The sequence below is a fragment of the Brachypodium distachyon genome, chromosome 2 (assembly GCF_000005505.3).
Source record: "Brachypodium distachyon strain Bd21 chromosome 2, Brachypodium_distachyon_v3.0, whole genome shotgun sequence".
In the NCBI taxonomy this organism is placed as follows: Eukaryota; Viridiplantae; Streptophyta; class Magnoliopsida; order Poales; family Poaceae; genus Brachypodium; species Brachypodium distachyon.
Window position 1 is genome coordinate 10,108,603 of NC_016132.3, and position 15,087 is coordinate 10,123,689.

Consider the following 15,087-nt stretch of genomic DNA (forward strand, 5'->3'; position numbering starts at 1 on the left):
TGTTACTGATTATGTTAACAACGAAACTTGGGAACTACAAAAAAGAATCATTGGATTCGAATTAATTGATATATCCCATACCGGTTCGAACATTCCTGAAAAAATCATTAAAGTTGTTAATGATTTTGGTCTCACCGAAAAGATTTTTGCAATAACTTTGGATAACGCTGCATCAAATACTAGTGCCATGAACCACCTTAGTCCTGTCCCTGGCAAATATGTTGCATCTTGGCTATTGCATCAACGTTGTGCTTGTCATATCCTTAATCTTATTGCTAAATGTGCTTTGAAGCATTTGAATAAGTACTTAGACAATATTAGAGATGAAATATCTTGGTTGAATGCTTCTAATTAATACCGCATTGCAAATTACAAGAGATTTTGCTCGGCAAGTGGAACACGTTCTCGTATGTTGAATTTAGACATGAATGTTAGATGGAACTCTACACATGACATGCTTAAAATTGTGCTTCCTGAAAAAGAGTGGTTCACACTTTTTGTTAATGCAAATTACGGACGTATCCTACTGACCGAACATGATTGGCATGCTGCGCAAGTTTTGTATGATTTTTTGGACATTCTTTCCGATTCAAGTAATGCTTTGTCTGGTGTTTATTATCCCATGTCTCCTTTAATGGTGCATCAACTTTTAAACATTGCCGGACACTTAAAAGCATATGAAAATGATATTGATTTATGCCCGGATGTTCTTAAAATGCAAGCTAAATATAGGAAATATTGGAAAAAAAAATCCTCTTTCGTACGCATTTGCATTTATTTTGGATCCTAGGGTTAAACTTGAGGCATTTGGTACTGTATTCTCACTCTTAACTGATGCCGTAGGACATGATTATTGTGCTTATTTTTCTGATGTCAAAGCTAAATTTCGTCAACTTTTTGATAAGTACAATGAAAAGTATGCCGGAGTCCGGCCGCATAGGACTACATCACAATCAACTGCAGGAAAGAAGAAAACAGCTTGGGGAAAGATTTTCTCCTCTTCGCCGGGCTCGTCATCATCAGCTGCCGGCACACATTTAGGTGGCGGCGACGGGCAGTTATACACGTATCTGAGGTCTCCAATTGTGAGCTTTGAAGAAAGCAACGAGGATGAATTCAACATATTGAAGTGGTGGCAGGACCACAAGATGACATATCCGGTGCTTTCCATACTAGCACGAGATGTGTTCACGGTATCCGTCTCAACAACATCATCGGAGTCTACTTTCAGTTTTGTAGGAAGAATACTTGAGGAAAGAATAGCGTGTCTCACACCTGATATGGTGAGCACGCTGATGACCGTGAAGGATATGGAGTTAGCCAAACACCGAGCTCAACACACTCCAGTGAACCCAGAGCTGACAACCGCATAAAATATTTATTTAGACGAGGCTGAACAAGAATAGTTGTACCCTCTCTAATTTTATTATCCTTTTGTAATTTTCCTTTTCCTTCGGACAATTTATTTTTCATTTTGAGCAAACTTGTACTCTTTTTCCTTACCAGGGTTTGTCTCCAAGGGGAGTTTACCTGGAAGGTTTTAACGAGGCAAGCTTAATAAAGCTCACTATTTAATTTACTTGGTCTCAAGTGTCAATTTCATTTTTTTAAATGGACACTGTAGCGGACAAAGATTAGGGGCACTCGTTCGTAACGGGAATACAACGGAAGCACGAACGGCACGGAAATCGCCCGGAGCCAGAACGGTGGAAACAGGCGAACGGGCCGAAACAACAACGACCGTGCCTTCATTGGGCCTGTCGGGCTAACGGGCCTTCAGGCCAGGCACGAAATCCCTACGTGCCAGGGTTTTTTCGCAGATGAGGCCCGTGGGCCAAACCGGCACGGCACGGACTCATTTCGTGCCGTGCTGTGCTGGGCCGCCGCCTCCACGTGCCTGGGCCGTGCCGGGTCGGCCCGATGGCCAGGAGTACGTCCGCTTCTTTTCCCCCTTGACCCCTTCGCGTGCTGTTCCGACGTACTGTAGGTTGGACACACTCTGCGTCTCTGCCGCTCCTTCTATCCCTACTGCCCTGGCACGAGCTTCCTCCCTCGCTGGCAAGCGCCCTCCTTCCCTACGGCAGTCAGACTTGCAGAATTTCGAAGCCAACCGCACTGTGGTAACCATTGTTAGTGCCTCCCTCTTCCGGTGCCCGTTGTCCGGCTGCATCCGTGCATGACATTGGGGGCGTACGTAACGTGTTTGATGAAATGCCACATCCGGCGCACACGTTGTTGACTTTTGTCCTGTGTCACATGCAGCGTTCGAGGATTGCTTTTCGAAAGAAAAAAAAAACGTTCGCCGATTGTTAGCAACTGAGGATCTGAATCCTGACATACTTGGCAAATGAGTGCAGGTGAGGGCTTGTGTGTTTGTCTTCTTTCGATTGGCCTTATATCCTCTTTTAGGTTCTTGTTCACCTTTGTTGTTAGCTTTAGATATCAGTGACCATGTCCAAGAACTTTGGGTTACTTCATGGATCACCGGTTTTCTACGACACATGCCTAAGTTGCAATATGATGTTCACATGCCTACTCTTCATTAACTTGAGTTCTCGCAGGTGGCGCTTTTGGTGGAAATAGGGGAGTGAGGCCTGTACCTCCTGACAAAGGTGTATTCCTTCTCGATCACTTGCATGAGTGCGACCTGGTAAGTGGTAAACTTGTGGCTTTTTTCATGTGTCATTATTGTTATTATTAAATGTGGTATATGAGAGCTACCTGCTGAAACAGGAGAAGAAAGAGTATCTTGCCTGCCTGAAATCAACACAATTTCAGTCTGAAAAATGCCGGCTGTTCTCAAAGAAATACTTGGAATGTAGGATGGAGAGGTCAGTATGCTTAGTTGCCTACTCCCTGTGTACTAATTTCAGGACTACAACTTAACCTATCATATTGTGGTAATGTAGTGAGCTCAACCTTTGTAATGATTTGTTTGCTAGATTATTTGCAATGATTTAGTGTGTATGTCTACCAACTATCAGTACTATGTATTCACTTCAGTTCATCCAGTGTTAGCTGAAGAATATGATATTTGCATTGCACCTTGGATACATGCATACAGCCTCCACATGTTTGACTGTTTTGGTCCTGTTAATACCACTCCATCTTTGTGTGCATAGAGAAGCGGCTGCGGTTGAATTTACTTGATTTGGTTTCTATGCCCAAAGACCTAATTCTATCTAGTATAACAGTAAACTGATACATCCAATCTTTCATAGGTGTATTAAACAGTTAGTAAGTCTTGGTTAAAAATTGACGCCTCGACAGTGCCATGCAAAAGTATATGTGTATAGCGATTGAAGTAATTAGAACTATCTGTAACTTCCAGAGTTTCTGGGTTCTTACTTCTTGGTATTTTACTTGAAATATTTGTTGCATCTAGTTTCTGCACCTATATATGTTTTAAGTAAGTTATTCTTGAGACCATTGTCTTTAATAAGGTTGATAACTATGTTTTTACTTTTGCAAATCATTGTTATATGACTCTTTTTTGTCTCTTGATAGTTGTAGTTCGAGTTCACATGCATGTTAGATGTTACGCCATGATCTGGACCATTTTTAGTTGTTGAGTGAAGAAACGGTTTATTGCTGGCTTGCTGCATTAGCCTACAGCCTACTGCATACCAATCCTGCAGCACGGCCATGTTCGGTGCAACATATGTGTATATGGACCATCTTTAGTTGTTGAGTGAAAAAACGGTTCATTGCTGGCTTGCTGCATTAGCCCACTGCAAACCGAGCCTGGCCTCATGTTCAGTTGCTTTTCTCCTCTGGGAGTAAAGTAACCAATATTGCCAACCGGCACCCACAGATATTTTTGTGCTGGTAGTAGTAGCGACTTTTAAGATATAACAGGCCTCTTCTTGTAATATCAGAAGTTCTTGCTTGGAGTCGTAAGAGTTCCTTTTGACGGGAAAGACAGGAGCACTGTCACAGTGTCACTGCATTAAGAAGGGGGGAAACAACAAACGTAACCGGTTACAAGGAGGCCTAAGCCAAACAAAACAGAAAGAAAAAATCCGATGCCAAACAAAAAGCTGGTCCGGCTGTACAATCACCCAACTTAGCTACTGAAAGCTCTAAAAAACTCATCCTTCGCCTCATTGATCAGGCACCAGAGACTTCTAGGTGGCAGTAATTTCTAAAATTCTCCGGTTCCACTCTTTCCAAATGTTCCACACGACAAGAGAGGCCAAGGTGATATCATTCTGCGCCGCGCTGTTCTTCTTCAGAACCTGCCAGAGTTTGTCCCACCAAGCTCTGATCGACCTACTCCTTGCAGCCATCTGAGCATAACGATCACCAAAAGTTCCCAAGTGCCAAACTGGAGCAGCAAATGGGGAGCAGATTCAAGCACCTGATCGCACATCATGCAGTACTCGTTGTGCTCCCATTGCGGAGCTTTCGAACTATTGGCAGTCGAAAGTCTATTGCGCAATAGAAGCCACATGAAGAACTTTATCTTTCCTTCAGATTTCATGCTCCAAACCTTCAGCAGATGGGGCTGAGGAATGCTGCTTATGAAGTGAAAATGCTAAGCAGAGCTCGCAGAATATGCAGTAGAAAGGCCTCGGATCCACCGAATTTGGTCTTCCACCCCCCCCCCCCCCGCCCCCCACCCCAGCTGATAAGCTGGTCATAAGAGTTCTTGCAAACTAATCTCTGGAAGTCACTGTTCAAGCTTATAAATAAAAAGAACTTCGTGTTAAAAATTTCGGTTTAGTGCTGCTCTTTCCTTTATATTCTTGTGCAGTAAATCAGTCATTCTGAACTTATCCTCCTTCCAGGAACCTGATGGCAAAGCAAGATATGTCGGAGCTTGGGTTCACTAATGCTGATGGCGTGGATGCAAAGACAAACCGGAGAGTCCAACAAGTGATTGAAAGAGAGAAAATAGCTGTTTAATTTATAGGCGGCTTTGTCTGTTTCTTTTGCAGAGTCCTTATCTAGGGAAACACTTAAAGTATAAAGAGGAGAATAACAAGGAAAATGATGAGAGCTGAAGCTGAAATGTTGGAGTTTCTTCTGGATTTGATGGAATTTTCAGAGCTACGGATAGTGGAGCTTATTCAGAAGTATATTTATCGTGAATGTACATCCCAAACTCTTCGAATCTGTTTGAACTGTTGGTAAGGCTGTGCCAAGTTTTGCTTTGTTTCAGTCTGCTCTGTGTTTCTATGAGAAAATTCGGAGAGCATTGCTCAAGCCTCTTCGAAACTGGAGGAAAATCTTAGGAATAGGAATTTTTCCTTTGATGACACTGTTCATGCATTCTGATTCATAGAAATATAGCATATGAAAAGTAGAGGAAATTTTCCTTTGTTGCCTCTTTCAAGGGAAAAATAGAGGAATTCTAACATCCAGTCAGACCTCTTTTTTGGATTCCTCTGTTTTCTAATCCTTTGTTTTGCACTTGCTTTCCTATCATATTCTTATGATTTTTCCTGTTCTTATGCTTTGCATTGCTACAAACCAAATGATTGGTTGGTTCGTCGAATAGTTTTCAAAATAAAAGTTCGAATTTGTTATCTATGTCAACTGGTATAGTTTCTCCGAGGCAGCACCAGAATTCTTTTTTTTTAGGGAGGCAGCACCAGAATTCTTGCTATACCGACTGTCAACAATCACAGAATTAGTTGTGAATGCTACCCGAGTTCAAAACAAAAAAAGTTGTGAATGCCACCGGGATGGATGGCTCAGATTTCGGGTGTGATTGCCACTGGGTGAAAAAAATCTACTCCGGGCAACTCAAATATTAGTATATGTTGGGTAAAGGATGAATGATTTATTGTACTAAATCTCCGACACGTATTATGGGTAGGAGAGAGTACAGAGAAGGAAAAAATGATTCACATGAATCACCAGAGAGGGCATCTACAAAGTCATTAGTTGGTTTTGTACCGTTGTGTAAGATAGTTGTCAATGCGTCTGTGAAATCATAGGTGATGTGTAACATTGGCAAGTGTTTTAGATAAAACATTGGTGTTGATATTTTGGATAATATGGATACTTATGTGATGACATGTATTTTGTTTGGACTTAGTGCTTTGCTAGTAGTGTGTTGATCCATTAGTTTGTTATGTGAAAACACGGCGTGAGTTGTGTGTAACTTACACTGAGTCAAGTTGTGGACTTGTGCTCGTACTGATTATTTGTGCGTTCGCTTTTAAGTGTTGCCGGAGCTAGAGGAACGTGGTCGATGATGGGATCGAGGGACGGAGCTTGGGAGAAGCTGAGGTCGAGGATCAAGGTCATGCGGGATGTTCGTGCGAAGGAACAATGGAAATGAAGACTACGATGATCCGGGAGGGTACCGGTTTGTCGTACGTTGTTTATATCGGAGATGTACGGTATTGAAGATATTCAACATGTGATGGTCAAGTTTTGAAAACATCACAATAAAAGTTGATGGCATGAAGTTGCATCGACGTGAATACATGTGGTCCAGCCGTAGCTTGATGAGAGCTGTTTAAAGATTAAACAGTAGCGTCATCAAGATGGAGTCTGATGGAAAAGTGGTCCACATGAAAGTTGTGAGCGTCGTCGAGAAGAACAACTTTGCTTTTGGAGTCATCTCAATCCAAGGTCATATGCGGGCCCCACGGGCAGAATAGCAACTGGGATACACGAGTTCGTGTTGGGTCCGGACTCGGTTTAGGGTCGCGAATTTTCTCTTATAAATAAAGGCGTCTAGGTTAGGGTTTTAGCAAGGACGTGAGAGAACTCAGAGCTTTGGATCTAGATCAATCCTTGGAGAGTTCTTGGATGCATGATCGCATCTTTTGTAATCGATCGACATCGTTGTAATAAAGAGATTTGTTGACGGTGTCATCTCTGTTGTTCTCGGATTTTCATGTATTCTTCGTGTTAGATCTTTCGAACACTTTGCTGCGGATTTATCACGAGTTCATAATGCTTTGCTGCAGGTTTATCACGAGATTAAGGAAAGATCGCGATTACTGCATCTTTCTTGTTATTCCTCGAAATTGATTATAGATTAATTCTCGTAACTTTCTGTCAGCTGTTACTGTTTTGATCGATTATAGATTAATTCTCGTAACTTTCTGTCAGTTGTTACTGTTTTGATCATATATTTTCAATAATATGTCCGATTGAGCTGATTCTTGTTGCGTTGGTTAGATAATTTCAATACCTTTCTTTTGCATACTCGTACGTAATTTTTGGTTCAGCCGATCTAAAGTTACATTGAATTTACTATCACGAACAGATTAGGGTTTCAGGGTTTGAACTTTCGGGAAAAAATTTAATTTGCTTCCGGCAATCATTCACCCCCCTTCTGATTGCTATCTCGATCTCACAGCATCGTGTTCGACAGAGAGAGGAAGGAGACAATACAATTCATTTAGTGGGAAAGAGAGAATACATGACTCTTCTTTAGAAACATGGTATCTTTTAGTGGGAAAGAGAGAATACATGACTCTTCTTTAGAAACATGGTATAAATGCAGATGCATAGGGGCAGACACGCGCATCCTATCCTTATGAGCATCTTCGACAGACTGAGCCGACAGATATTGAGAGATTGACAGAATCAACATGGACGCCTCATTGTTGACAGGTACCCCACCTACCACTGAAAGAATAGTGACAATTAAATTCCGAAACTAATCTAGGTAAATGTGACCACCATTGCAAAGTTTAGAACTTAAATCTGAGTGGACTGGTTCCAACACGAGTAAGCACACCACCCGAGTTTACTCCAGGTTCACGACATGACTCTTAGGTCAACTTAATCATATCCTCGTTAAAAATCAGCTTACAACACCTTATTATGTCTACAAATTATCTGAACGCTGAATATAGATAGGAGATAGAGACCAAAGATTTATAGCCATCCCAATGTTAAGAAGAAAAATAAATAAGAGCCGTTAAGGAGACATTGACTTGTCAAAACATTATCTACTCCCTCCAATCCATCATTACTGTCGTTGATTTCTAAATCATCGACACTTACTATGGATTGGAGGGAGTACCATTTAAACAATGCAAATAATTATTATCAGGCCTATGTCTAAAAATCATGATTTGCAGATGTAAAGCACCTCGAACATGTTTTTTCTCTTGACTATATGCATTAATTGGTTTTGTTTCCGGTTCAACAGTAATTTTCTTTGATACTATTCCAATTTACATTTATTCTTTTTTTACTATGTATCGACATTTCATCTTAATATTAATGTTTTTTAACATTAAGTCTAAATATATTCTCTCTCTTTACTATGTCTTAGTTATACCATTTTTTTCAAAAGGTGTCTTAGGCCATTTCCAACATGGACTTGGGACACGTGCTAGGAATGGAAATCCCGGTCGACCGCACAACCTTTGTCTTCAAGATGGTGGCGTTGTTTCATGTGGAGGCACACGCTTGGACTGGTTTTAGCAGTAGCCGAGAACCACACAACGCTCGGTGGACTAACTGGCAAGTGGAGCGTGCGACGAGTGGCACATAAAAGCCATATAGTGCTATGCCTAAAAACTATTTTACGGTATCGGTTAGCACCGAACAAAACAAATACCATAAACTATTGTAGTTTTACGGTACTATTGCGCGTGCCCGGGCGAATTTGACCAGATTTTGCGGTGGTGGACGCATGGAGGAGGTGGAGAAATAAGGAGTTGGATTCCTAAACAATCGCCGAAATCCTAGGTGGAGGGAAGTTTTACGATGATCCATATAACATTTTACATGTCAAAACTCTTTTAAGGGTCCCGTTCGGAGCAATTGTTTTTCTCAAAACCTAAAATGCTTCCAGGCCAAGGCTAGACAAGGTATTTGCTAGAAATGCTCATATATCGATATTTCCCATCATATCGCTATTTCTTTTACTTTAAGAGGACGCACAAAAGCCTCGTTATTGAAGAAATACAATGACTAGTAACCGGTACCCACTCCTTCCGGAAATAAGCGACTCGTATTTGTCTAGGTTCATATGTATCTAAACGTATTTTAGTGTATATAGATACATGCGAATCTACACAAATCCAAGTCACTTATTTCCAAACGAAAAAAGTAGCAAGCATGTCGGTGCCACAGGGTGAGCTGTGTGGTCAATTGACTACACAGCTTTCTGGCAAATCCTTTGTATACAAGCATAAATTATGAAGAAAAATATAAAATTAGTAAAATCAGATGTATTTGCATGACGGGTTTCAGATCCAGTGGCGGCCGGTAGTAAGTAGACTTTCGGCAATATGCAAACGTGTTACACCCTGCTTGTTTAGATATAGTATTAGAAAATGAACATATCTGAAAAAAATCTTTTATTCTGTAAAAATCTAGAAACTTTCAACCGTACCATAATCTCAAATAAACGAGTGAGATGAAATACGGAACATCTAGTCACTTAAATGTATTTATGAAAACAAATCTACGGGGTTTTCAGAAAACAGTGAGCTTCCACCTTTTATATCTCACCTATCTATTTTAATCTAACGTATCCTCCCTCCGTCCCATATTAAATGACTTTCTATTACATGTATCTAGACGCATTTTAGGCCTAAATACATTCATATTCGTAAATTTAAGTCACTTAGTATGGTACAGAGGTACTAGCATTTACAGTTTTCAAGTTTTCATTAAATAAAGATTTTCACAGAAAAAGTCGTCACTAAAAAACAGAAAAGTTGCATCAAACGCGTACTGCTACAATCTAAGCCGACTAGAAAACAAACCAGTCGGCAGCCTAGCACTAGCTGTGTGCACAAAATAGTTGTTTACCTCCAACAAACGTGAAAGTGGGTCATGAACTTTTCTTTAATTAAATCTCATTGGCTTGCTGACCCAAAGAAGTCTTGTGCTACTCCCTTCGTGGAACCGCACAAGAATCACGTGCTGGTTTTATCAGCCCCACCTCTCACCCGCCGGCTAACTTCACTGTACATCGTCTCCACCCAACACACATGACCCATGGACCCCATCAGGCACTTCACTCTCGGGCCACACTTTCAGTGAGACATTTAGGAGTAGTGAAATGTGACGAAACCGTTCTGTTTTTATCGTCGTTGGTTCCGATCGGAACGTGTGGGCCAGGGGGCGAAGCGCCTAACCCCTGACTCTCTTCTCTCTCTGTGCTCTATCCTCACCCCTCCTGATCAATTTTTCTCTCCTCTCCCTCCGCTCAGCTCTCGCTCCATGGCGGCTGCATAGGGCTCCCCCACGAGATCCCGTCCATCCCCCACGAGATCCCAGCCGTCCTCACTAGATCCGGGCCGGCGGCGGGGAGAGGAGACCGGCAGAGGAGCAGGTCGGCGGGGAGAAGAGGCCAGCGACTGGGAGAGGAGACGGGCGGCGGGCTTCGGCAGAGGAGCAAAGTGAAGGCCGACTGAAAGGTAAAAAAAAAAACTTCTCTGTGGATTGCTCGCCCCATCTGTCCAATTTGTGTGCTCATCAATCTCGAATTTGTTTATAACAATCTCGAGTTTTTTTTGTGTGCTCATCGATAAGGAGATGGCATATGATAATTTGTGTGCTGACCATGGACACCATGGCCGGCTATGGCTTATGATTTTGCTATGCACTCTATGATTTAATTGGTACAGAACAGTGATAAATTGTTGCATATGGATTTATTGTTATGTTTTGATAGCCATGTGTGCATTTTAGATGGTAAAGAGGATGGATGGGAGAGAAAATTCCTGATTAGGAGAGCTGCCACGTTTGTGGTTGGTTTGGTTATTCGGGAAAGAATAAAAAAGAGGAGACCCTGTATTACCTATGGCCCTATGTTGGAAAGAGATCAACTAAGAGTAAATTATATGAACAACAAAATTTTCGAAAGCGATATTAGATGCAGAAATATGTTAAGGCTTGAAAGAGCTCCATTTTTTCGGTTGTGTGAAATTTTGAGAGACCGTTCCTTGCTCAACGATACTATACATGTATCTGTGGAAGAGCATGTGTTCAATATTATTGGACATAACCTTAGAAATAGGGTTATCATCGCTAATTTTGACAGGTCAAATGAGACAGTGCACCACTATTTTAGAGTAGTCCATCATGCAATAGGTGAGCTACGAACTGAATATATCAGGCCACCATCATTGGAGGTTCCAACCGAAATTGAAGGGAGCCCACGGATGCTAAACGACAGCCTTTAGGACCATTTTGGAACACTCAAGTGCACCGTCTTAACTCCATACACACAGATGCTAAAGTCTAGTGTTATTTACCAGAATAATGGTCCTAAAAGTCGTTGTTTAGCATCTATACTTAAGGCGGGTTGCTATTTTTGTATTTCATGAGATATGCTTACTTATTTATCATCAACATGATGGTGTAAACTATGTTCCCGTTATTGCAGATATGACAGCATGAACTGGACTTGAAGGCGGTCTAGTGTTATTTACCAGAATTAGTTTTAAACCCTAAATTACCAGAAACTAGAAATGGAGGATGGCCTTGAGCTTAGTTTAGGCCTCTCTTTGGGTGGGTCTTCAGGGAAGTCCAAGGCAAGAGATGTTCCCCTAGAACCTAAAGCGGAACCTCAAGTGGAAGAAAGCAGTAGCAAAGGTGTCTCACAAGCTCCTGATGCTCCTTTTGTGCATTACTATCAAACAAATGCTGAGAACCAAGAACACAGTAGCAAGCAGAGGCATACCCCTGCTACGCCACCATTTGGAAACTTCTGGGGACAAGGGGGTTCCTCTGCTCCTGTGGCTGATGGATCCAGTGAGCCAGTGACCCATCAATCTCGGCTTCCTGGCTATCAAGATGGGTGGAATTCAAATAATAATGGAAATAATTCTGAGGAAAACAAGCCAGTCTCGAGTAAACGGAAGTTGCTTTCAGAAGAGACAAGTTTTCAGAAGAAGCATCACACTGCTGCTGACCAGCCCGATGCATTCAGTAAGAGCTCAGATGGAGGTGTGAGAAATGCACCAATTTCAATTAGCACGGATGATGGCTCAACCGGTGAAAATGAGGATGTTGCGGAATCAGAAGCGGAAGGCTCGAACTCCTGGTTGGTTGCGCAGCGGGAAGACAGTGCTAAGGGCTCTGTTGTAAATAGAGGATCTGACATAAGGAGATCCAATGATGAAGCTGCAGGTGGTTTTCAAGGTAAAAGGCAACCAAGTTTTTCAGGCAGTGAATCTAGCTCTGGGAAATTGCCACATGGAAATCCTTTGTCATTACAAGCATCAAATGTAGTTACGGTGCCATATCAAGGCCAAGCTCAGGTTTCAGCTCCTCCCAGCATAACTAATGCATCAAACTTTTCTCCGGTATGCACAGTGCAGTTGAGGCCAGCCATAAACAATGGACTAACTGTACAGACGACAGGGAGTGCCTCCCAGGTTGCTTTTGGTTACCCAACAGGTCAACTGCCAATACTCGAAACAAGCTCTTCTTGGGCTTTTGGTGCTCCACCACAGGCTATTTCTTCATTTGCTGCAAAAGATAAAGTTGAACGACCAGGTGCCAAGCAAGCTGATGGTGGCAATAAACCTCAAGGTTAGATTACATCGTAACCCTTGTCTTTGCATACAAAATAAAAGAACAGAAGCCATTCTGTTACGTAATTTCATGTATGCCTTGAAAATATACTCCTAAAGATGTCCGCATCTCTTAGTAACATCTAGTATTTGTCAAGAACAAAGCGCTAAATACATGATCTGAGATAGCCTCTGCTGTCAGTAGTACATTTGAGAGAAGAGTTTGGTGTATGTTTCAGTCCCAAAGGTTTTTGTTGAGTAGTTTACTCCTTGAGTTTGGTATGATGGAAACAAACTGGAGTCGTGTTATTAAGCTCATGCAAGTCAGTGTATCCTTTTGGTGACTTATTTGTCAGCAGCACTTGTTTGATTTGCAGGAGCTATTCCATAATCTGGTTTATTTAAATTAAACATCATGGAAAAGTAGTTCCTTAGGGGACTTCCGTGTGCATGGCAATTCTTTGTGCCAAATTTTCTATGAATTTAATTATTTTGTCAGAAGTTATTGATTTTAACTTTCGAATATTGACAACTTCTGTTTCCTTCTTGCAAACCAGAGGCTGGCGCATCCTCCTCTGCTCAAGTGGAGGATGATAAGAAGGCGGATAGGGGATTGCCTCTTATGGGTTCTGCTATAAGGCCAGGCATCGCCCCAAATGTCAAATTTGGAGGTTCCGGATCATATCCTGATCTTCCCTGGGTTTCGACCACTGGGACTGGACCAAACAGCAGAACCATATCAGGCGTAACATACAACTTTGGCCGGAACGAAGTGAAGATTGTATGTGCTTGCCATGGCACTCACATGACACCTGAGGAGTTTCTGCGGCACGCAAGTACAGATGCCACGGGTCAAGATAATAATACGACAATGCCTGCTTTCCCTGTTGGAAATCAAGCAGCCTCAGCCCAAAACTAGTTCACTGATCTGTATACTGGTGTCAGATAATCCTTTCCATGTGCTCGCTGTGCCCTTTGTGTCTAACTCCCTGTCCATTCTATTGCATGGTGTTTACCTAGTATTGATATTTATTATGCAAGTTTTAGAGGTGTGCCATGCTGTATCTTTGGCATTGTCGTGAACAAAGTTTGATGTTTTTATAGCTTGTTATGTATAAAGAACGAGTTTGGAGGTTCGATGCCTTGACTCAGCGAAGAAGTGATTTCAGTTTGATGTTTTCAGCAAAGAAGTGCTGGTGTTGCAGCATTGATGCATACTGACCTAGTTCCTGTTATACAGTCATGCTCAAGACAGAAATCAAGTTCAGTTTCCATCATCATTTCGGAATATGCAAAAACTAATAATAAGTTGTAGCAGGGCTGAGTATTTTTGAAAGATTGTTTTCCCATCATTTATGACATAAATCTATGGGCAAAGAGTAACCTTGTTTGCGGCTTTCGTTTGGCAAGGAAAAAAAGTTGGTATGCAGTAAATAACAGAGTCACTTTGCACACTGTCTGTTCACCACACAAACACATACATGAATCAACTTATTTTAAGGCATTAATAACTAAGCTACACACTAGCACTATCTGCTTTATTTCACATGAGGAAAATCCTGAAACTTCTGCATTTGCAAAATAAAGCAAATCTTAGCCTGGAACGTACCTGCACACCCTGATTGTGTTGCAGGCTGATAAAATTCTTTTGCTGACACACCCTTTGTTTTCAGGACCTTTTAACCTTGGAGAACAACCTAGACATAATTCTAAAATACTACTGTCCTCAATCCAGATAGCGGCAATGATATAAGAATGCGTGAAAAATTGGTTTAGTTTTTGTTTTGAGAAAACACAGTACAAACGCAGACGTTCACAAACACGCACACATATAAAAAATATCTTAGTCTGGAAGGTACCTGCACCTTTTTGTTTTCTCCTTCGATCACCAGTTACTAAATTCTGCCATTCGATACTCAAGTCACAATGCACCTGAAGAAACATTTTTTTTAGGGATGCATCCAAAAACTAGTTATAGTCCAAGTAACTTGGATAGTAACATAGATGCCTACTAAGCATTTTTGTGACATGTCATGGTAATAAATGAAGAAAGAGAGAAATGTGTTAACTGTTAACATAACATCACACGAATCAAGTAAAGATAAGTTTATAACACAATTAATGACATAATGCATGACACTACATATAAGTTACTACTACTACTCACTATGAAGGTAGACTAATAACATATGCATGTTACTACTCTAAGTTACTCCCCACTATGACCAGCCTAACAAGAAAACCTTTAATGCTTAATGCACGGATTTTTGTGTAATAGCGATCGGACTGTGTAGATTGATGATTCAAGCCACATTGTAAGGTTGTGAGAAACCATTGACTAAGACTATATCCAACTGACAGATACGTTTGTAATCGAATATACGGATAGACTCCGAAGCATAGTCCACCAGGCACAAAAGGATATCCGTTATTTCCTTTTTGAAGACAATCGTGTATTTGTTCATCTTTTGAGATGGCAATCGCTATCATCTTTAGCGTATACGTCATTCTGTGGGAGCCGTATACAAGCCATTAAGCCAAAGCCACTGGCTATAACTTACTAGAACGATCATTATTCGTAAGGAAGCACTTTATTAGCCTTAATAATTGGTTTCGTATAGAGCAGAAAAAG

At 41.4% G+C, this 15,087-nt stretch overlaps 2 protein-coding genes across 4 annotated transcripts; both read left to right on the forward strand.

The window, feature by feature from the left end:
• Nucleotides 1-1,977: 1,977 nt before the first annotated feature.
• Nucleotides 1,978-5,362, forward strand: LOC100835527 (cytochrome c oxidase assembly protein COX19). Of its 3 annotated transcripts, none has more exons than XM_014898827.2 (5): nucleotides 1,978-2,190; nucleotides 2,263-2,357; nucleotides 2,562-2,650; nucleotides 2,734-2,831; nucleotides 4,791-5,362. In XM_014898827.2, exons 2-5 carry the CDS (start codon nucleotides 2,348-2,350, stop codon nucleotides 4,906-4,908), a joined length of 315 nt encoding a protein of 104 aa, XP_014754313.1. In that variant the 5' UTR covers nucleotides 1,978-2,190; nucleotides 2,263-2,347; the 3' UTR covers nucleotides 4,909-5,362. The 3 variants fall into 3 exon arrangements, with proteins under 3 accessions (XP_014754313.1, XP_003567599.1, XP_014754314.1); XM_003567551.4 differs by having other exon boundaries at nucleotides 1,978-2,129; XM_014898828.2 differs by having other exon boundaries at nucleotides 1,979-2,120.
• A 4,722-nt stretch (nucleotides 5,363-10,084) lies between these two features.
• LOC100835836 (protein NINJA homolog 1) lies at nucleotides 10,085-13,645 on the forward strand. The gene is made up of 3 exons (XM_010232530.3): nucleotides 10,085-10,352; nucleotides 11,324-12,474; nucleotides 13,013-13,645. The coding sequence occupies exons 2-3, from the start codon at nucleotides 11,409-11,411 to the stop codon at nucleotides 13,372-13,374; spliced, it is 1,428 nt and encodes a 475-aa protein (XP_010230832.1). The 5' UTR covers nucleotides 10,085-10,352; nucleotides 11,324-11,408; the 3' UTR covers nucleotides 13,375-13,645.
• Nucleotides 13,646-15,087: the final 1,442 nt, after the last annotated feature.